Source organism: Morchella importuna (assembly GCF_003444635.1).
Source record: "Morchella importuna strain M04M26 chromosome Unknown Morimp01GS004, whole genome shotgun sequence".
NCBI classification, from domain to species: domain Eukaryota; kingdom Fungi; phylum Ascomycota; class Pezizomycetes; order Pezizales; family Morchellaceae; genus Morchella; species Morchella importuna.
The window spans coordinates 669125-690335 of NW_025763401.1; the positions used below are offsets into that span (position 1 = coordinate 669125).

Below are 21211 nucleotides of genomic sequence, written 5' to 3' on the forward strand. Positions count from 1 at the left end.
GGGGGGGTGGGGGGGGTGTAGGTGAAGAGAGTTTGAGGGCGTGAAGGACAGGAGGGTAAGTGAGAAGAATAAGAAGGGAAGAGAGGAAGAGGAGGGGCAAAAGTTGTAGTTGTTGGTGGGGGGGTGTGAAAGGTGGAGGGGGGTAGGTGGTGGAAGGGACAGACGATTAGCAAGATAGAAAGGAGGGACGTCGTTCGTTCATTGTTGTTCAACCTCAGTCAATCAGTCAGTCTGTGAGATGGCCGACGACTCGGCTGGTGAGCGCACACACACGCACATATACATCACTTAGTAAGGAGAGACCCACGAGGAGGTCGGAATTGTGGTTATGGTCCTCCACCCCTTCCTTTCGTTTAGCCCGCCAGCCCGCCAGCCAGCCCCAGGCTTCCTTCTTTCTCCCCTTCACACACTCTCACACACTCCTCTCACACGCTACTACCGCCCTCATTTTTTTCTTTCCTTTTTTTTCTTTCTTACTTCCTTTCAGACTGCCAAGGAAAATCCTCCCCGAAGATCTCGGCCCACGTCGTTCTGCAGCCAGCTCTTAAGAAACCTATCAGTATGCTTAACCCACTAAACAACCCCAATAACACCAGAGCAGAAAAAAATCTTTCCCTTGAGCGCTTTTATAGAAAGTGAAGTCGTGTGATGATGATGATGCCGTGAGAACCCTTTTGGTCATACTCACATACACATGCACTCTGCACCACCATAATTTACCCAATTCCGCTCCAGAGGATCCCTCGTAGTCTTGATTTTTCTTCCCCCCAGCAGAGCCTCTCTTCTAAAGCTACTTGTAACTACGACGACGTAGAGTCCCTGAACCACACCAAGTAACTACAGTAACCATCCTACACTAACCACTGCTATCCTAAACAACACTCCCAAAGAGTCAATCGTCAAGGTAGGTAAAGACCAAAAAGGAAAGGTAGAAAAAACATCACCTAGATACTGCACATACCGATCCATCCAGCTACTCAACATCTCTCCATCCCCATCTCCAATCTCCCCCTCTAGCTGAAGATCGAATCCCAACCTTCCTCGAGCATCCAGAATACAAACAGGACAGGACACAGGAACCAAGGTAAGGAGCACGCACACCCGATACCGACAACAATCCCCCCCCCCCCACCGATCCACTAGATCTACATCCCTTCCATGAATCGCATTTTCTTTTTTTTCCCTTCCCTCCGCAACCCTACACCCCGACTAGCCAACGGGCCAATCGCAGGCCAAAATTACAATAATAAAAAAAGAATATCAATGTCGTGCAGCCGTAAACGTGGCCTGTACCTACGTCCGATCTGGTCCCTGCTGGAAGGGGAAGAAGATATGTAGAGTAGATTCAAATTTCAATCTTGGTAGGCACAGTAGTATATTATTTATTATTATGTAGGGGGCTGGGGTTTGCAGCTTCGTGGAGTTGTGAGTTTGTTTGGTGGGACAGGGCGTGATCACCAGCCGGCGGGGAACTACAAACAACACATGAGCAGCTTCGCGAACACGTCCTTTCTTTTACAGGACAGTTGAGCATATCAACCATTATATATTGATGGCAGAAAGTTGAACAGCCACGACGTAGGTACCTGTACCTAACGGCGCGAGTGGTGACGGGCACGAGACCATCTCAACACGGACTCGGTTTACCACCATTCCGCAGCGGAAATATCAGATTAAGAATTTTGGACCCTGATCTTTCAATTGGTTTAGCAGCCGTGAGTACGGCATGAGAAGGCGTAGCTTTCCTACTTGAGGTCTCGAGACCAGCTCCTCCAAACCTTGAAATCCACCCACTCGTTTTGTTTTGTCTCTGAGTGCGAAAAAGTGAGAAAATACTATCGGTATCGCCTTAACCAGGGACGCTTACAAACTGCTAAGGGAAATCGGATGTTGTGGTACTCCAGTATAGTAGGAGTTTGCGGACCAGAAATTGAATACTTATATTACCCACAAAGCATTCAGTCATGGACTAGCTAATGTGGTTGTAGCAACTGCCTTTCTAATGATTTCCTAGTTTATGCATAGGCAATGCTTAGGAGCAAATAGCAACAAAAAAAAAACAAAAAAAACGACAGCATTGCATCTGTCATCTTATTTAGGGATGTCCACAAATTACAAAAAGAGATTATTGAATGCAGTGATACCTCACTGGGAGAAGCTTGTTGTGGGTCCAAAACCGATAACATGAATAATACTAGTTTCAAGTATTACTACAACGCCTACCACGACTATAATAGTCTTTCTCGGGTTTTATATTTGCCATTCTAGGGACTCAAATCCGTGTTACTTTGCGTTATGCAATAACTGATAGATATCACCGGCCCAGAACCTCATGGGCCATTTCGACACAACTCTCACCCAAACGTCCGCAATGACAACAACACATTCCACGATCCTTCAAATTATCTAAGACTGGGAAGAAGCTAAAAACAATACAAAACAAGAAAAAGAAAGAAAAAAAGAAGACACTTTTGTTGCCGCCATAAAATGTTATTCTAACTTTATTTCGCTCCCAAAACCGTGATAATACCCTCTTTATTAACCGTGACTAGGCTTCCCGCCCTTGGTCCCCAGGCCGTGGCCACAGCAGGCACGCCGACCCTCAAGGGCTCGCTCCAAGTCTTCCCCTTCTTCTGGTATTGTTGCACGCTAACTCCGCTTGGTCCCGCCGTGGCAATAAACTGTCCAGTGTAGTCCCAGCGGACATTGTCAACGCGGGTCCCCACATCAATCGCCTTTGTCTGTGTCAGCTCGCGAAGATCCCAGATCTCAACTGATGACTGATCTTTCACGGAGAGGGCAAGCCAGTATCCATTTTCTGAGAAGTGGAGGGAGGAAACTGGGCCGGTGAGGGGTCCGAAGGTGGCGCCAAGAGTGGCGGTGCGTACGTCGTAGATGTTGACGGCGTTACCAGTACCAGTTGCGAAAAGGCGACCGTCGGGATGGAAATGCGCGGATGTTAGCTCTGCGGTGTGTTAATAGGACAGCTTACAAAATATCAAATGCGACGTAAAAGCATGGGGATAACATACCAGACTCGCCATAGATCTGCACGACCTTCTTCCCCGCCTCAATATCATAAAGCACCCAGCTCTTGTCCGCACCCACGCTTCCAAGAATGCGCTCACTGGGGTGCAATGCCAGCGCCTTAACTTCACCGGCATGGGTCCGCATTGTGGTGCTCCCGTTACCCGCCTCGTCCCATACCCTAACTACACCCGAAGAGTGCCCAGTGATGGCCTTGTTACCCGCCCACAGCGCATCCACAACTGCCCCGTCGTCGCTCTTAAGTGGGCTCAGCAGTGACTGCTGCGGGATTGAGTAGATACCTGCCACGCCGTCGGAGCCACCAAGAAGCGCGAGCTCGCCAGATACATCGAGGTCGATAGAGTTGCACCCGGGGTACAATGGCTCCGAGACAAAGAGAGTCGAGAAACCTGATACTGACTCTGCTGTTGTCCAGTCTGCAGGGACGGCACGTTTTCTTCTTCCACCGGATTTACTGCACCACCATTAGTCTCCAAATTCCAACAATGCCAATGGAGAGAAACGTACACTTTTGCTGTCTCATCCACCAAATCTTGTACACTCTGTGGCACCACTCCCGCATCATCAACTTCCATCGCGTCGGCGCCACCAGCTGCCACTGGCGCCGCCGGTCCACTTCCTGCCCCAATACTAATCTTACTCAGAGCTTCCCTAGCCTCGTCTCTTTCCTTCAACAGCCTTGCAATAACCCTTGTCGCAGCATCATGTTGATACAGCGCCGTCGAGAGCTCCTGCCTCGTTTGGGTCAGCTGTTGCCGCAGCGTATGTGTCTCGAGTGCAAGGGCGTCCCATTCATTCTGGAAGGTTGCTAGGAGAGATGGGATGCTAGTGAGTGTTGGTGGGCGCGGACGGACAGTTCGGGAGGCTATACGAGGGTGAGCAAAAAGGTCTTTGCTAAGTTTATTAGAGGGGTAAGGGGTTTACATTTCAGCTCGACGAGGTCCGCGGTAGTTAGGTCTTCGCCGGTAACGGGGTCTTTGCCGTGTTCAGCGATGTAGGCTTCGATTAGGCGTTTCTCAAAGACGACGCCGGACTTTGTCGACGCGACTGGGACGGACGGCGCTTCTCCGGAGACTGGAAGAGATTGTTAGCTAATGGCAGAATTTGGGAGAACTTAATTGAGCTGGGATAGCTTACTTGCGCACAACATGGTTTCTGGATCGGTGGTAGATTTGGTTGTAGAATTGATGATTTGTGAAGTGCTGTCTGTATCTAGCCCACGAGACGACAGGAAGTCGCGATTTCTAGACACCTTGAATAGGCTGTGTGACAATGCCCTTGTCAGCAGGCTGTCTTATGTCAGCAATCTGCGAGCCTCACGACACCTTACCACTTCGGGACTGCCTGCCCCACTACCACCTGGAGACCAAAAGGCTTGCAATTCACCTACGACCCATACCCATACCAGAGCCAAAATCACCATGTCCGACGCCGACGATAGCAACCCAATCCAGGAACCCCTCGACCTTGTCCGCCTATCACTTGATGAACACGTTTTCGTCAAGTTGCGAGGAGACCGGGAGCTGCGGGGGAGACTACATGTACGGCCCTACCTCTGGAGTGATACGAGTGAGAACTAATTGTGCGATTTATGGGCAGGCTTATGATTCACATTGCAACCTTGTGCTCGGTGAGGTCGAGGAGACTATCTATGTGGTGAACGATGACGAGGATGATGATAGTGTTAAGGTATGTGTACGGTGGATAATGTAGTCGAAAGGCAAGGGATAGGGAATTAATATGGTACTTTATAGACGATCAAGAACAACTCGGAAATGTTGTTCGTGAGAGGTTAGTCGGCTCTCAGGCTGTTTCTGGCCGTTAGTATTTACTGACGAGTGATCTATAGGAGATTCTGTTGTCCTCATTTCGCCGCAGTCACAGTCATAAGAGATGGGTACTGGGATAGGATGGGGTTGGGAATAGCTGCCTTCTGGTAGCTAGAAAATATAATATCATGCAGTGTGCAAGTTTTCTTTCCTAGTACAATTTTCACAGTTGAATTATAAAGCAAACTCTATATTATTATATAAAAGTGACATCAAACTCCATAACACCCAACAAAGCAAGGTCGCAATAATTCCGGACTACAGAACCCCTGCTCTTTTCATAACGGCCTCGAAATCTTTCCTACACAGCACGTTAGAATCCCGCGATCAATAATTGACTCTACATCCACAAATAAATTTTGGACTTACAGATTAACACCCCTGCCTACTTCTTTACTACATGCCTCATCTAGCATATCTCTTAGCTGCTGATCTGTTACATTTTCTTTCAGCTCGTCTGCGACCCTCCGTAGGTCTGCAATTGTGATCGGGCTATCGTCTCCGGTTCCGCCTTTGAACAAGTCAAATGCGCGCTGAACTTCGACATTCTGGTCTCGGTCTGTAGTCATGTTAACAACCAACAACTATTATTTGTAAAACGAAAATAAACTTACTCTTCATCTTCAACGCCGCAACCTCTAAAAACATGCCATACGTGACAAAGCCCTCTTTATCTGGATCTAGAATCTCTATGATCTCTTTCATTTCCTCTTTCGAGGAATCAAACCCTAGCGCCCTATAACTCCCCATTAACACTCACTTCCTCGTACTCTCCAGCTCAATACAACCGGCGCAACTAACATCATGACCCTTCGGACATCCGCAGTAATCACCACCGGTTCGCCCACCTCCTCGGATCCATCAGCATCCATAAACATTTCCCACGCCTCCTGGATCTCGGCTTCTTCATCGACATCTAGCCCGAGTGCTTTTGCAGCCTTGGAGGCGCTGGGTTTCTTTGTAGGGGCGGCGGGCGGCGGCGGAGGGGGTGGTCTTCGGCGCGGTGGCTAGGGGGTGTTATTACCTGTACTAGGGATTGCAATTAGTGTTGACTCACCATGATTAGTACTTGTGCATCTATAATATACCGAGTTTCGTGAGTTATTTAGAAGCTGTTGGAGCTTTATTAAAGAACTGTTGGTTTTATCTGCGCCAAAGTAGCACACTAACCCCATGCACCGTGTTCCACATGCGTCACTCTGCTTAACAACCATCCGATTAGAAATCTTATCTGCCCCCTGGCAAACTCCCAAGAGATTAGATAAGATTCGCGGGGTACCACCACTGCATAAAAAATTATAAAAATAAAAAAAGTGTGCTCTTTGCCTTTCCCCCACCAATACCCGACATAACCCTCCCTCACCTCCCTCACCTCCCTCACAAACTATCACCACCACCACCACCACCACCACCACCACCACCACCACCACCATATACCGACAGAAACAGGACAGAAACAACCCGGAAACCATATCTAAAATGGAGATCGACGACTCCGTATCAATACAGCCCTTTACGGGCCAAAAGGCATCCATCGCAACGTTAGTAGCACCCTCTCCATGCCTGCAAGGACCTGACTGATCAATATCGCCACTTTAGAATTCTTTGCGCAACTTGTGGCGCGCCTATAGATGGCAGCACTGGTGTTGCCATGTGCTACGACTGTATCAAACTCAACGTAGATATCTCCTCCGGAATCCAGCGTGAAGCCACCATTCATTTCTGCCGTGGATGTGACCGCTGGCTGCAGCCCCCCAATCACTGGGTCGCTGCCGCGCTAGAGAGCAGAGAACTACTTGCGCTATGTCTGCGTAGACTGAGAGGTCTTACAAAGGTCCGAATCATCGATGCGAGCTTTATATGGACGGAGCCCCACTCGAAGAGAATCAAGGTCAAGATCACGGTGCAGCAGGAGGCGTTTGAGTCCACAATTCTGCAGCAGAGTTTTGAGGTCGAGTACGTGGTAGCGTATCACCAGTGCCCGGACTGTGCGAAGTCGTATACAGGTTAGTGGTGGTAGTGGCGGAAGTCATTTCTTTGTGAGCTTTGCTGATGATGGTATAGCGAACACATGGAGAGCGTGTGTGCAAGTCCGCCAGAAAGTCCCACATAAGCGTACCTTTCTTTACCTCGAGCAGCTGATCCTAAAACACAACGCTCACCGCGACACTGTAAATATCCGCGAAGCAAAGGACGGATTGGACTTTTTCTACTCTCAGCGAAATCACGCCACCAAGATGGTCGACTTTCTTGCCGCCGTTGCCCCAGTCCGGTCTCAGAAGTCCTCTGAGCTAATCTCAACGGATATCCATACATCTACAAAGTCCTATAAATTTACCTACTCTATCGAGATTGTGCCAATCTGCAAAGACGATCTCGTCTGTATCCCTCTCAAGATGGCCCGTACTCTTGGAAACATCCCCCCACTTCTTCTCTGCAACCGCATTGGAAACAGTATCCACCTTCTCGACCCCAACACCCTCCAGGTCACCGACATCACTACAAACGTGTACTGGCGCGCGCCTTTCAGCTCTCTCGCCGACGTGTCTTCCCTTGTTGAGTTCATCGTCCTCGATATTGAGCCTCTAGGTGCTACCCACGGGAAGCACGTTCTCGCGGATGTCACTGTTGCCCGCGCATCTGACATGGCATCAAACAATAATACTTATCTTGTTCGCACTCACCTCGGCGGTATTCTACACCCAGGAGACTCTGCTCTCGGCTACCATATTACCGGTGCAAATCTTAACAACGAGCACTTCGCAGAGCTGGAGCGCAACGCGCCAGACCGCATCCCAGATGTAATCCTCGTCAAGAAGAGCTACCCGCGTAAGAAGAAGAACAAGTCTCGTGCTTGGAAGCTGCAGCGCATGGCGAAGGACGAGTCCGAGATGTTGCCCAGGAAGCAGGACCAGGAACGTGCGGAGCGCGATTATGAGATGTTCTTGCGGGATGTGGAGGAGGATGCGGAGCTGAGAGGAACGCTGGCGCTGTACAAGAACACGAGGAAGAACCCGCCGAGTGGTACGAGAATGGAGGGTGTGGAGAAGACTGGCGATGAGATGGATGTTGAGGAGACGGATGAGGATGATGACGAGGAGGGATTGCCGGAGATCGGCATGGATGAACTGTTGGATGAGTTTGACGAGCTAAATGTTAGGGACCATGATGAGGTGTAAGTGGTTTGTAGGTGTGTAGTAATTAGAGTGTTTCTTATGCTGGGTATGATTGGATTTTTGCTAGCTTTGATAGGTACTTATATCGGTATACTGGGTGTAGGGGGCATTTCTTCTTGGTTTTTCTTTTCTTTTTCTTTTCGAATAGGTTTTATATAAAAGTTTTTTCCTTCTTACAAATTTTTCTTGCGACTTACTTTGCGTGATAAACCTGTGCTTTCAAAATTTTAATCAGAAGTGCACTGAGTGATATTTCATGGTTGTAATTTCCTACGGCCGTAGCTCCTTGTCCCACAGCCACGCTTCACAGCTCCAAAATATCATTTAAAACAAATAGCCCTATTTTATCAGTCATTTCATATATTGAAGAGGTGATAAAAGTCTCATAGGCTGTATTGGATAATTACAGACATATTGCTATTTGCCGCTCTATGTATTTATCATCAGGTACCTCAGTTAGCCTGTTCCACCATTGATCATGCAGCTGAATGCTACAGCCACTACATATACAGGATCCATATCCGTGATCTGATTCGCAATCCGGGATACACCCAAGTTGGCCGGCCATCAATGCAATTAAAAACATCCTTGGAGAGCTATACTAGATGCGCATATAACCCTCGGCTTACCTTTTACATCTTTTGAGGAAATCCATAACAATCCTCAACCAATCAATTTGTAGTTAGATATTCCTGAGACATGGCGATGACTCGTTTGGTTTAACTAACAGTTAGTTTGAAGGTCAGGTGACATTAGTGGCTGCTTGGCGGCCGATTGATATCTCATGATGCAAATACTTCGGTTGGGCCATGATGGGAATAGCGCGGTTTGGTGAAAGGTACAAAGTATTAGATCGGACATAATTGAAGATTGTTAGTTAATTATGGTAGACTATAACTGTTGTATGGATTAATTAATCTAACCATATATCTGGCCTCACGGCTCTAGACGGAGACGGTGTCCCATGCTACATATACATGCATGTAGTTACTCTTAGCTTTGCAAATTTGGACATCGAAACTTGCAATTACATGTGCTTGCTTCAGGAAGAAGTTGTATAAGGGCCGTCCCGATTTCAGGGCCTCGTCATCTTACTCTATTTAATTACATATTTCCGAGCTTGCGCCTAGAAAATACGGTCTTTTTTGCAATTTACCTTAGAGTCACAGCTGCTTTATACCTACCAAGAGGGCCTACGCTCAAGTCTCAGAGAAACCTATGATCTGTCCTTGTCGGGGGCGTATATATGCAAAAAGCAAAAGGACGGCGAGATGATCTCACAAAATCCTCGGATTGAGCCCAGAAATAGAGTGAGATCTGTACTCTCTCCACAAGAGAGCACGAGCGGTGAATGGATGGGGAGATCTAACGCAACTTAGGCACCTCCTGATTCTTAAGTAGATAATTCAAGAATCAAGATCAAGAGAGGCCAAAGACTCTAGGGAGACCCAACATGACTCAGGTCCCTCTTGATCGTTGGGACAGAGGCCAGCGATCAAGAGAGGGCGAGAAGGTGAGTCACTGATCTACCCCGAGCGGGGCAGAGGCAAGAGGTTTTGTTGCTTAATATTCATCTTATCTTGTTTGCTGATCTCGGGTGCTCTCCGGGAATAAACTAAGAGAGGGGCTATGAGGAGGGTTGCTGAAGAGTTTCCTGCTCCCAAAGGAAAAAAAGAGTTGGAGTGGGGGAAAGGTATTCTTATATAACAGCCGGGCGCTGCATGGTACCAAGCTCCATTCTTCACGATCGTCGACAGGCAGTTAGGGCTTGGAGGTAAATAAGATATGGTATAATTATATAAGTAGCAGAGCGATGGCTTAAACCATATCATAGACTGGCAGAATATTCTTCCGAAATAGCGAGAGAATGTATAACGCTCGAATGTACAAAACCCACAAAGCCATATGCGGGTGCCAAACCCTATAACTGTAAAAAGATTGAAGGAAAATAGACGAATTAAACGAAACGACTAGCAGATCATATAGTTAATCGAGTAACCTACACAATGATCATTTTATAATAAATTTCTATCTTTTCAAACCTTGTCTTTGTGATAAACCTAGAAGTCGGGACACATGAATTTACCTTTTAAACCCAAAGCCTTGTGCACATCAACCTTGGTTGAGTCATGAAATATCACTCGGCGTATTCTCACTTGGGACCGAATACGTTTGTGAGCCAACCATGCCCAAGCCCAGCCCCTCCCTATCATCATTTATCTATCACATTTACGCGGTTGCTTCTATTGGTGCTTTTGTTTCTGATGTTCTTCAATCTCCCCCGCCCCATAGTATGGTATCGACACCAGCCAAACAACCACTATTAGTAGCACATTTAGTATTAAAATGACAGCAACCATTTCCTCCGACACTTTACTTTCTCCATTTTCACTCTCACCATCAAATACACCCCCCCCCCCCCCCCCCCGGGACACTGTACTTTCTCCGCTCCCGCTCTGCTCTCACCATCAAATACATCCCCTCCCAAACTGTACTTTCTCCACTCCAACTCTCACCACCAGATACATTCCGACAATCTACTTTCTCCATTCCAACTCTCACCATCAAATACATTCCCTTCGACACTCTACTTTCTCCACTCCGTCTTTAACTGAACCCCACACTACAACCCCCCAAACACAAAAGATGCTCTGTCAAACAGTTGGCAATATTTGCATACCCTCTCCAGCGACAAGGTCCCGCTACTTCGACACCCCAAAAAAGGTCATCGAGCTCAGCTCGGAACAAGATTCCCTCTACCGCAGCATGGACAAAAAGTCCATCTTCCACCACGCCTTCGAGAGTTACTCTATCGAATGGCGCGATATCCGTCACGACAGCCTCAATTTCCAGGCCAGACATCTCAAAGATCTGTCGGAGCTCAACAACGAACGCCTTGGGAGACACCGCATGAACGAGTCGCCAGGACTCCGCAATGCCCACAGAGAAGCGTATGCACGCTGCTGTTCGGATAAGAGGCTTAAGTTTAGCTTGGAGCTCGCGAGGCAGATGCGGAAGCTGCTAAAGGGGCCGTGGAGGGAGGAGTATAAGCTTAGGATGGTTGGAGGCCAAGGAGGTGTGTTGAAGGCTAGAAGTAGGCCGGTGAAGACTAGAAGTAGGTCGACGAAGGCTGTGGCGGTGGTTGGACGTGCGGCGAGCTGGCGCGGGAGATTGAGGCCCGTGAAGGAGGTGGGAAATAAAATCTAAGGCAAACTCTTGTAGCATAGATTTATATAATAGACATCATAATATTTCTCGTCTTGTATTCCTCAACTTGTTACCTTTTTAACCTCTTACGTTCTTGCCCTCATTTCCATTTTTTTTCCCCATCTCTCTTGCGTTCTTAACGTCCTACCTTCTTAACATCCTACCTTCTTAACATCCTACCTTCTTAACATCCTACCTTCTTAACATCCTACCTTCTTAACATCCTACCTTCTTAACGTCAGCTGCATGACCCCTAGCTTCTTGCGATTGAAGGCACGACTAGCTCTTACCTTCTCTTCCACACTTTCGATTTCTGATTTATTTTATCTTTAAGCTTATAATTACTGCATGTCCGCACGGCGCTGTTACAAAACGAACGAAGAAATAAAATAAAAAATGAGATATTAGGAGATTAACTGAGATCTTGAAATAGTAGGAGAGTTCTTGATATCACCAACAATGTAGTACCAGGAAAGAGGATCCATTAAGTGAGCTGGATCATGGGCGATACGTAACTGCGTAAAACTTTTGAATTAAGTTAGGATTCTTACCATTGAGCCATCTTAATGTCGAAGCAAGATCTCAACTTCTCAGTAACCTACCAGATATATAATACACCCCGTCTTTGGTACAGTATATACGAGTGTAGTTACGTCGTGAGTTCTAATATTTATGCTAGATTATCTAATCGATGCTTACATGTAGTCAAATAAGATCTACAGTTAAATTCAGTATACCAGTACGTACATGTATAAATCAGACTGTAAAGTGGTACTCGTATAGGACGAGTCCCGTTACTGAAAGCGCGAATTTGTACCACATATTTAAATAGAGAGTTTACTGTTAACTACTACGCACGTGTCGTGTGGATTCTACATGCATCGCAAAGTATAGTTATACCCGGCCCACTGAGACCATCTTATCCGTATGGCAAAGTTACTGACTACAGTCTTTTACCGTCTCTTGACGAATACTGCCACTTGACGAACAGGGATTCCAAGTATGGAAAGAAACAGTCAAGCAACAGCCAAGCTACGAGATCTCCGGTCCTTTTAATTTCTATTGGCCCAAAGTCCCCTGTTCGTCAACTGGCAGTATTCGTCAAGAGACGGTAAAAGACTGTATTCCGCACTGTGGCGTTGCTCGGTATCTTGTATCAGTTAGGGTTAAGGAATTGCTAGCCGCTTGTTTCACTTTTGGTCCTTGCTCTTATAACCGTTTTTTCTTCATATAGAGTACAACAAAGGCATCAACGCTCTACCAGGGCCGTTGGCAAGGAAAGATCTCATAGCGCTATAGTACGGTGCTAGGCAGCGGCGTGAGTACTTGAGAGCGAGTAAAGGCATCGGCCGTCTGAGCCGGAGAAACACCGGCCAGAAGCATCGGAAGGCTTAAGGAATTATATTATCATTTGATATTGATATATATATATATATGTGATCATATGAGGGCCTCGACGGAAATGCATTTACGAAGGGGCTTTCTGTTCTAGAACCTCTAACGGGAATGCATCGATTTGGTCCATTTCCTCCAAGAAAACACCCCGAGACCAGCATATAACATGACCTGTTTTGAATCTCAGGTCGAGGCCCTTTCTAAACAAAAATCTAGTTCAGGCTCTACTACCTAGTTGTAAAAAGGATCAACTCGTTGAATAACGAGAACAAAACCAACAAGCAACTCCCGCCGCGAGTAGAACAAAAACTCCAGATTACGCCGACAAGTCTGGAAGTCCAGTGCACTATATATACCTATATTAGGCTTGTTATTAGTAGCTGATACATGGATAGGATACTACATCCGCGTTTATGACCCTCCAAAGCGCTCAAACGCAACATGAACCCTAAAAGGTAGCACTCCAGCGGTCTAGCCACACGGAGCAAACCCAGAATAAACTCCCACCCCTTTCCCACATCCGCCGCGTGCGGGAGGGAAGGCAGGCAGAAAGGAGAAAAGAGATGGCATCTAACGGCTCTTAAATAAGTCAGCTAGGTAAGGTAGGGGTATATGTCGCCAAACGACGGGTATCGGTCTCGTTTCAAGACAGCTTCTCCGCATCCGTTATTTTTTTTGTGGCACACTGCATGCGCAGCAAGCCTGCAGTCCGCGACAGAAATGATCGGAGAAAAACGATTTCCTCGCAGCAAAGAATCGAGGGCGCGCGAAACGAAGGTTTGGAACAGCCAATGAGAGTCTCTGATGGGCCAAAACGGTGGTCTGGCCAGACATACATGACATAGGTAGCTGGGATCCATGTACGGGGGGAGGTCCATGTACGGGGGGGAGGCGAGGGTGGAAGAAAAAGGAAAGAAAAAAGTTTAATGGATGGACGATAAGATTAAAGATACTGTGGGTGCAGGTCACTATCAGATTTTCTGATCTTGCCCTTTTAATTTTCATATAGATCCATGGTAGATGTAGGCATATAGCAGTACATGTATGTAGTAGTACCCATAAGGTAACTAACTAGATACTCTTACATACATACGATATGGTATTGGGATTGGAGGGTTGTTCTGGAGGTGTGGAGGACGGAAAATGTACTGGATAGGAAACCGGTGATGATGATATTGGGCATTACCTTGTACTCAAGTGGTAGACTGGTGCCCAGTGGTATTTATTCGGTCGACAATCCCAGTCTCGGTAACGCGTCACATAACTACCCAAGCGGGTATCATGAATGGTCAAAGCTCCGCATAACTTTTACTCAGACAAGTTACTCAAACTGACAGTTCGAGATAGCCTTGCTTGCCAACCTCTCTCTTCTCTTCTGGACTACATACCTATCTATCAGGTCGAGGTCGAGTCATCGCATCCTACTACACCTACATATTACATACATTCAACTACATACAGTGCTTGAACTATTGACCTCCAGATCCTCCTGCCTGTACTGACGTCAAAAAAACAAACATCACCACCACTACCACCATCACAACCACCACAACCACTACAGCGATCACGATCACATCGACACACCCACACATCCTCGGCCTCGCACACACACACATACCAGGACCAGGCCCCCATTAACAACCCCAAAAGAAAGTCCACCCAATTCTACCCTTCATCCCCCCCCACCCCCCGGCCACCACACCCACGGACCGGAGGAGCAGGGCGGAGGAGCAGGACGGAAGGAAGGAGGAGTTGAACGAAGCTCCCTCCCCCATCCTGACGGGCGAGCATCTCAACAAATCGCCCCTCCATGTAACCTCCATGAACCCCCCACCGATAACCGACCCGTCCCTGCACATTTCGCGCGAGGACCTTTCGTACATTGCTGCCCAGCAGCGACGTCTTCGTCCAACTCCACCGTCATCCTCCTCCGCCTCCGCGAGCAGCGGCGGCGGCAGCAACGGCGGAATCTCGCTGGATCCGGCCGCGCTTGCGGCGTTGAGCACACATTTTGATAACTTGCTGGCAAGTATATCGCAACGGGTCGAGAATGTGGGTTTTATCCCTCCTTTTATATCATTTCTACTTCTGCCTCTACTTCTGCTCCTGTAAGAGAGCTATTGGCTGGGCGGATTAAACGAATGGGCTTAGAACGAATATGCTGACGATTTATTTACCCGGATGACAGTTATCAGCACAGACCTTGCGTTCCACACAAGCATCCCATAGACGGGCATCTACTGTGGTTGACCGCGCAACGGTCGAGATTGAGACGCTGCGAGATATCCTACGCCAATGCGACGAGTTGCAGAATGAGTTTCTCAAGATCAAGAGGATCGGAGAGATTGTGAAAGGTTTCCGTGTTAGGGTGGATGCACTGGAAAAACGAATTGGAAAGTAAGGAGTCTCTCCCGATTACCAATCCTATTTTATTTTTATTTTTATTTTTCCCTTCCTTTTTTCAGGTATTATCTTACTCTTGTAATTTCATTTTTTAGTAGCATTTTTCTTCATTTTTTCTTTTTCGATTGGCTTGGGATGCACAGGTAGAAGAGGGAGTCCGGGTTGTTTGTATGACGGATTTTGCATTTTTATGATGATCAGGTTTCTAGCTTGGGTGTGGAGCGATCTGTGAGATACAATGCTTTTTTTTTATTGTTTTAAAAACTTTAGTTCTGGATGATCATTCATTGATCACCAGGAATTATATCCCTTTATCCCGTCATAAGTGCTAACTAATACTTGCAACTACCGCCATATTGCTATACTATCTAACAATTGATACGTGCAGTAAAGAAATGCATAATTAATACCATGACCCCCAACCCCATAAAATATTTGATATCATCGATGCAACTAATATTGACTCTCAACCTCAAATTTGGATTCAACGCATTAGGGTGGTTGTTACCATTAGGTAACCAGGTTAACCCCGACTGGTAGTAAAACCGATCAGAATTCCAAAATGCTTAACTGGATAGTTCCATACGGTTCTTCCTGGGTGACACAGATAAGCCCTTTAGTGGCTAGCAGAAGTGTATGATGGAAAGCTTGTGCAGCTACGATTCTCCCGTTCTGAGTAGGGTCGAGCAACTGCTCAAAGGTGAGGAAGTCTACTGGTTCCTCGTCGTTTTCCTCAGCAGTTCTCTTAGACTTTTCTTGCTCTGCCTTGACAAACCTAAAGAAAAAATAAAAAAATACGTGTTAAAAGATGAGGTGGCTTGTTACTAAACAAAATTATGGGGGGATCTGTACTCAAAGAAGTTCGTAGATTCTTGTTCTACGGTGGCAGCGAGCCATTGGCTATCCTGGGCAGTCTGTGTATCAACGTTTGCGCCTATATAGGTATATTAATCAGTATAGGATATCAAGCTATAATATCGTCTTGATGGACAGCCTACCAGCACCAAAATACTCAAACTCCATCTCTTCCCCTTGTGGGAATTCGCGATCAAGATCCTCGACGTCTTCATCACGCTCACCGATTGGTGACCCAATGATACTCAGCCTTTCAAACCCACCCTTGATAGCGCCGAGTTTAGAGCTTCTTCTTCTCATGCTTGGGAAGTCTATTTGGCTGCCGCCTGCAGAACTAGATGGAAATCCACCAACAGAAGGAAGACGACCTTCACTCATTGCAACGGATCCAGCACGTGATCTACGTTCTGACATTAAATTCCACGGAAGAGTAGCTTGGCTAGAAGGTCTAATATCATCGTTTCCGATTTCTGGAGCTTCACGACCGATCTCGATCTCAGTGTCACCAATCTCAACGTCATCACCGCCTTCCATAGGCAGTTCATATTCATCAGCAAGATTTTGAGCAAGTCCCATCTCCTCCTCCGGGCCTCCCGAGACTCTCGCTCTAATTCTTCTTTCTTTGCTTTGAGAATCTTCAGTGCCCTTGCGCTTTCTACCTTCAAAGGTTGCGTTGAGGCTTTCTAATAAGGCTTTTGTAGAGAACAACTGCTTCAAAAGCGGATTTTTGAGTTCTCCAAAGAGCCCAACGTCAAACAACATGACCCTGGCGTTCCCCTTCGCCTTTCTGGCGTCCTTCATGGTTTGAGATTTCTTGATGGCAGCGTTCATATTGTTGAGATAATTTTCACGCCATTCCCTCATCTCCGCGCTGCGGATCTCTGTGACATTGTCGATAATTGGGGCCGTGGTTCTAACAGCACGCCTTCTACCAGAAGGTGCGCTCTCCTCCGCAATTGTAGTGCTAGCAGAAAGTTCTTTTGAGGTTTCCTTTGAAGGTTCTTTTGATGCAGGAAGAAACGGCTCAGCAGCGATATCGAAGATATCATCATCTGGCGGGGCATAGGTTTCGTCCCCGTCAAGCTACTTTGTTAGCACATATATTTCCCTGATATTTTAAATTGTAGAAATTACCATATGGCTTCTGTTGAGATCTTCGCCGCGCCCCTCGGCATGCTCAAGCAGAACTTGTTGCGCAATATCTTCGCTATTCAAACGACTACCTCTATCAACACTTGGAGCCTTTTTATACTCTTTTCCACTCTTGCCGCCACTAACAAGTTTATCTTTTGCTTTGGGAATTTTAGGCGTTTCGATTTCTCTCATCTCTCCATTGGCATCGAATTCAAAGCCCACATCATCAAGGAACCTGTCTCCTTCATCATCGCCTCCAACGAGTGAAGAAGACCCTCCCGGGAGAAATCCATAATCTCCTGCCATGGTGTCTGAGGTTGGAATCATCAAACCATGCCTAGGACTTCCCGGCACTGACCCTACTTGTGAACCAATTTGCCCGAGGGAGTGAACTGAACCAGCTCGCTCGAAGTTCAATGAAGAAATTGCTATGCTTTCGTCGAGGGTGAACAAATCACCATTGTCATCGATAATCAAGTCAACACCATCGGGAAGCATTGTGAGATTGACATCAGGCAAAAAGGCTGGATCATCATGAAGAACTAGTTGCTCTGGTCTTAAGTGAAAAACGTATCGTTAGTATTATAATGATCCCAAATGGATGGTGATATTCAGGACTTAACGTACTTGCTCCTTCCTCCACTCATCAAGTCAAGATTCTTGACTGTAGTGGCTCTAATGAGCCGTTTAATGTTCATATGCGCCATTGCCGCATCGCTCATCAGATAGTCGCATTGCCCAGAGTATACCCTATCCTCAGTTAGTTATCAGCTACTTCTCTACTACTCTTTTCAATCACGTACCTAGAGATTCCATAGAGTAGATTAGATTGCAGACGAAGAGCAAGAGGTGCGTCCGGCTGGATGACCGTTTCACAAGCCTTTGGAACATTGACCGATAAGATATCTTTGCGGTGAACCTTCTTAAGGCCTGATTTAGAGCCAATTGTAGCGACAAGCCTAGCGGGGTGTTAGAATTAGAATATATGAGAGCTTTTGATGGAGGGGAGGGTTCTTACCAGATAGTGGCCACGCCGTATTTGCGCTGGGTTAGAACCTCGTGCGAGTAAAACATTGCAAGCAAAATTGGATGTTCGTGAGATGAGTTGAGAGATTATTGAATGTGAAGAAGAGCATGCATCTGTTCACGGGTTGTGGGTAGTAGTAGTTTAAGGTGATGTCCAATGTTATTATGGTGGGATCAGGAGCCCCCTACTTCGAGGCGATGGACTGCTACTAAATTGTACATATAAGCAAACAGGGAGGGATCATCTAGACCCGCCAGATGTGTTATGCTAGTTCGCCAGTTACCAGGCGATGTTCATCAGCGCTGCTCGACAGAGAAACGCGTGCATCATGCAGTCCATCAGTCAGAGTACGCTCATTCTTTCTTGGATTACAACTCCAAAATCCCCAACCAAGCAGAGGTTATCAGATCTCCTAAGCGTCCCCTCTATAATCTGACGATTGATGCTAAACTCTGGCTTAAGAACAAAAACTTACATACATGTACATATTTATTGAGTGTACCAGGCCGGTAGTCCTCCATTTTGTGCTTAAGAGTTTAATTTAAGTTCTGTTCAGATACTATAGCCCTAAGGCACAAGGACTTAGCCGGGGACGTTGAGCAAATTCTCTTCCCTCGGTTTCTTGTTATAACTATAATGTTATTTTATTCTTTTACAGAATACCCAGTCCCACAATTAATTCTTCATTCACCTTATAACCAGTCTACGTATGGAAGCCGGGCTGGGTATAAAATAGCTACGAAAATAGGCCTAATTCTCATACGCAAACCAGAGGATCCGAAGCTTTGTATTAAATCATTAAATAGAGGAGAGAATACATTTGCGTACTTTCTTTTGATCTGGGTGCATATCAGGGATCAGACTGCATCATTTGGAATCATGACATATCACTCGGGTGATCCTCCCAAGATTCTTTCTCGAGAAATCCGATCTTCTCAGATTCTTACTAAACATCTTATTCAATACTGCTAAAGAATCGCTATATTCAGTTGCAGGCCAGCGGTTTCAACACCAACGAAAGCTACGCCAACTATCTCTCATGAGACCTAAAATTAGCACACATTGTGAAATCGGAATAGGAGATCAGTAACGGTCCCATAGTCCGAAGATACATGTAATTGTATAATCATCGACTTATATTCAATCAATATCGAAGTCCAAATCTCTAGAGAGGCATGGCAGGTATCGATCATCAGGTTTAGTATAACTGATACACATATGCCCATTCCCCTTATAATTATATATAGGCTCTGATTATTATCATCAGCATGATAGAATTTTATGCTTACCTCATGATAGTCTAGTTTTTCTAGGTGTTTAAAAGGTGTTTTATTGGTTAGTTCTCACAGTATCGAAACGCAAGGGTATAACAGATTGGCATCAATTAGTTATGATTCATGATTCTGATCAGATATGATGATTTTCTTCTAGAAAATGAATTAGAAAACAAGAGGGCAAGAAAACTCAAGCTCGAGAGAGCTCTCCCTATGTTGACTTATGTACTTCTTACCACACTCATTTACTGGGCCGACCTCTACGTATACGTCGTTATAAAATACCCACTTACCCTTCACTTACCTGACCCATAAGTCATAACTTTACCTACTCGTAATGTCTCCAAGAGATCTACATTACTGATTTTTAATTACTTCTAGCTGAATTTTCAGCCATTAATGACCGAAGAGTACGATTTATATAAATGCCTAAAATAAAGAATCTATAAATTAATTTTTAATCTGTTTAATTTGGCACCGTAGGTATCATTGAAAGCCTTGCTAGATTGGCGACCGGAGGAGACTAGGCAATGATTGTTATAAGCATGTGCTTTTTTTCTTTTCTTTTTATTTTTCGAGCGTGAGTTATCAGATCTAGATCACGACGAATACCGTATACGTAACATTCGCTGAAATGTGCATGCCTCAGAAACCGGGTACTTTACTAACCAACCATATATACCTACATACATAGCATTTATACGGTGAGGGCAAGCTATGACTTCCAATAGATATATCTGCCGTCTATACATCAACACCTTAAACAGCCAATAGTGAGCAAACTGCAACTAATGCAATGTGCATACAATTTCCTTAGATTAGCGTTGATTTGATAAAGTCCTCCCTACTCCTCCTATTTTAACCATTGGCCCTCAAGCTTCAGTTGGAGGTCCCCGAGATGCACTCCCAGTACGGGTTCCTGCAACGGACTTCAGCTCTTTGAATGCAGGTACACATTTGATTGAATATGAGCCAGTGATAACTGCAGATGGGAAAGAAATCTTGAACAGGTGATGATTGGAGCCTACAAGTAACTAAGAGGCCGGGCAATGCAAACTTTTAGCATGTGTACTAGTTGCCGAGATATATTTGCCTCCTATATCTGGACTCGGCTAATAAACTCCAGAGAGAGGCTGAACCCCCAACCTCAACTGAGGTAGAAAAATCTCTTCAGGTCCTAAAGTTTCGATGGCTGCGCTCGAAAGGAAAACGCTAATACAGTTTTCGTAGTTCCCGAGACATTACTCATGCTATATGTACTACATGCCCATATCCTTGTACAGTAACGGTTAGCAACTAGGTTGCACAACATTGATTGGTTTAAACTTCGTTGTGCCAATGATCAGCTAACACCAAAATCACTGCCACACCAGACCTCGGCCTAGTAGTCTGCACTTAATCTGCTTAAGTTCGTCTGTCCTACAAGACTTGATACACAAATAAAAACGACGGATAAATTCAACGAACCGCTTTGAAGCCGTCAGCTAGTTCAGCCCAGCTTCACTTATTACAGAACAACCTGTTCGACATAAACTAATTTAGAGCTTATGACGAAATTGTCGGTATATTTCATAGCCTATTGGAACTTCAGTCTGTTGTCTGTTTGAAAATGTATGCATTCACTGTATGACGCCCCTAGGCTGAGCAACCATCAAACCACTAGCTACTGGCGCCAAACAACTGAACCGGACAGTATGAATATAGAAGATATATGCACAAAACTTAAGATTGCAAAAAAAAAAAAAAGTGTGATCGAAAAAAGAAGGTAGATATTGCATCTAAAACCCCCAGAAACCAGAAGTAACAAGCCGGCTCCCCTAAACCATCATCCCATTTTTTGATAAATTGAACCAACCCCCCTGT

The 21211-nt window shown here is 45.9% G+C and overlaps 8 protein-coding genes across 8 annotated transcripts; 4 read left to right on the forward strand and 4 right to left on the reverse strand.

Annotated features, from left to right (window-relative positions):
* Nucleotides 1–473: 473 nt before the first annotated feature.
* LAJ45_02319 (uncharacterized protein) lies at nucleotides 474–984 on the reverse strand (the record flags this gene model as incomplete). The annotated part of the gene is made up of 4 exons (XM_046111910.1): nucleotides 474–543; nucleotides 689–819; nucleotides 862–871; nucleotides 962–984. 4 exons carry the CDS (start codon nucleotides 982–984, stop codon nucleotides 474–476), a joined length of 234 nt encoding a protein of 77 aa, XP_045974810.1.
* Nucleotides 985–2501: 1517 nt separating this feature from the next.
* Nucleotides 2502–4198, reverse strand: LAJ45_02320 (uncharacterized protein; the record flags this gene model as incomplete). Its single annotated transcript, XM_046111911.1, has 5 exons — nucleotides 2502–2965; nucleotides 3033–3502; nucleotides 3556–3913; nucleotides 3973–4122; nucleotides 4186–4198. 5 exons carry the CDS (start codon nucleotides 4196–4198, stop codon nucleotides 2502–2504), a joined length of 1455 nt encoding a protein of 484 aa, XP_045974811.1.
* A 271-nt stretch (nucleotides 4199–4469) lies between these two features.
* Nucleotides 4470–4938, forward strand: LAJ45_02321 (uncharacterized protein; the record flags this gene model as incomplete). The annotated part of the gene is made up of 4 exons (XM_046111912.1): nucleotides 4470–4589; nucleotides 4648–4737; nucleotides 4803–4839; nucleotides 4898–4938. 4 exons carry the CDS (start codon nucleotides 4470–4472, stop codon nucleotides 4936–4938), a joined length of 288 nt encoding a protein of 95 aa, XP_045974812.1.
* Nucleotides 4939–5135: 197 nt separating this feature from the next.
* On the reverse strand, nucleotides 5136–5937 carry LAJ45_02322 (uncharacterized protein; the record flags this gene model as incomplete). The annotated part of the gene is made up of 5 exons (XM_046111913.1): nucleotides 5136–5178; nucleotides 5247–5436; nucleotides 5492–5613; nucleotides 5679–5884; nucleotides 5935–5937. The coding sequence occupies 5 exons, from the start codon at nucleotides 5935–5937 to the stop codon at nucleotides 5136–5138; spliced, it is 564 nt and encodes a 187-aa protein (XP_045974813.1).
* Nucleotides 5938–6356: 419 nt separating this feature from the next.
* On the forward strand, nucleotides 6357–8056 carry LAJ45_02323 (uncharacterized protein; the record flags this gene model as incomplete). Its single annotated transcript, XM_046111914.1, has 3 exons — nucleotides 6357–6418; nucleotides 6477–6883; nucleotides 6942–8056. The coding sequence occupies 3 exons, from the start codon at nucleotides 6357–6359 to the stop codon at nucleotides 8054–8056; spliced, it is 1584 nt and encodes a 527-aa protein (XP_045974814.1).
* Nucleotides 8057–10699: 2643 nt separating this feature from the next.
* LAJ45_02324 (uncharacterized protein) lies at nucleotides 10700–11260 on the forward strand (the record flags this gene model as incomplete). The annotated part of the gene is made up of 1 exon (XM_046111915.1): nucleotides 10700–11260. One exon carries the CDS (start codon nucleotides 10700–10702, stop codon nucleotides 11258–11260), a length of 561 nt encoding a protein of 186 aa, XP_045974815.1.
* A 3216-nt stretch (nucleotides 11261–14476) lies between these two features.
* LAJ45_02325 (uncharacterized protein) lies at nucleotides 14477–15056 on the forward strand (the record flags this gene model as incomplete). Its single annotated transcript, XM_046111916.1, has 2 exons — nucleotides 14477–14707; nucleotides 14844–15056. The coding sequence occupies 2 exons, from the start codon at nucleotides 14477–14479 to the stop codon at nucleotides 15054–15056; spliced, it is 444 nt and encodes a 147-aa protein (XP_045974816.1).
* Nucleotides 15057–15607: 551 nt separating this feature from the next.
* LAJ45_02326 (uncharacterized protein) lies at nucleotides 15608–18121 on the reverse strand (the record flags this gene model as incomplete). Its single annotated transcript, XM_046111917.1, has 7 exons — nucleotides 15608–15833; nucleotides 15911–15992; nucleotides 16057–16996; nucleotides 17048–17603; nucleotides 17675–17797; nucleotides 17851–18006; nucleotides 18066–18121. 7 exons carry the CDS (start codon nucleotides 18119–18121, stop codon nucleotides 15608–15610), a joined length of 2139 nt encoding a protein of 712 aa, XP_045974817.1.
* Nucleotides 18122–21211: the final 3090 nt, after the last annotated feature.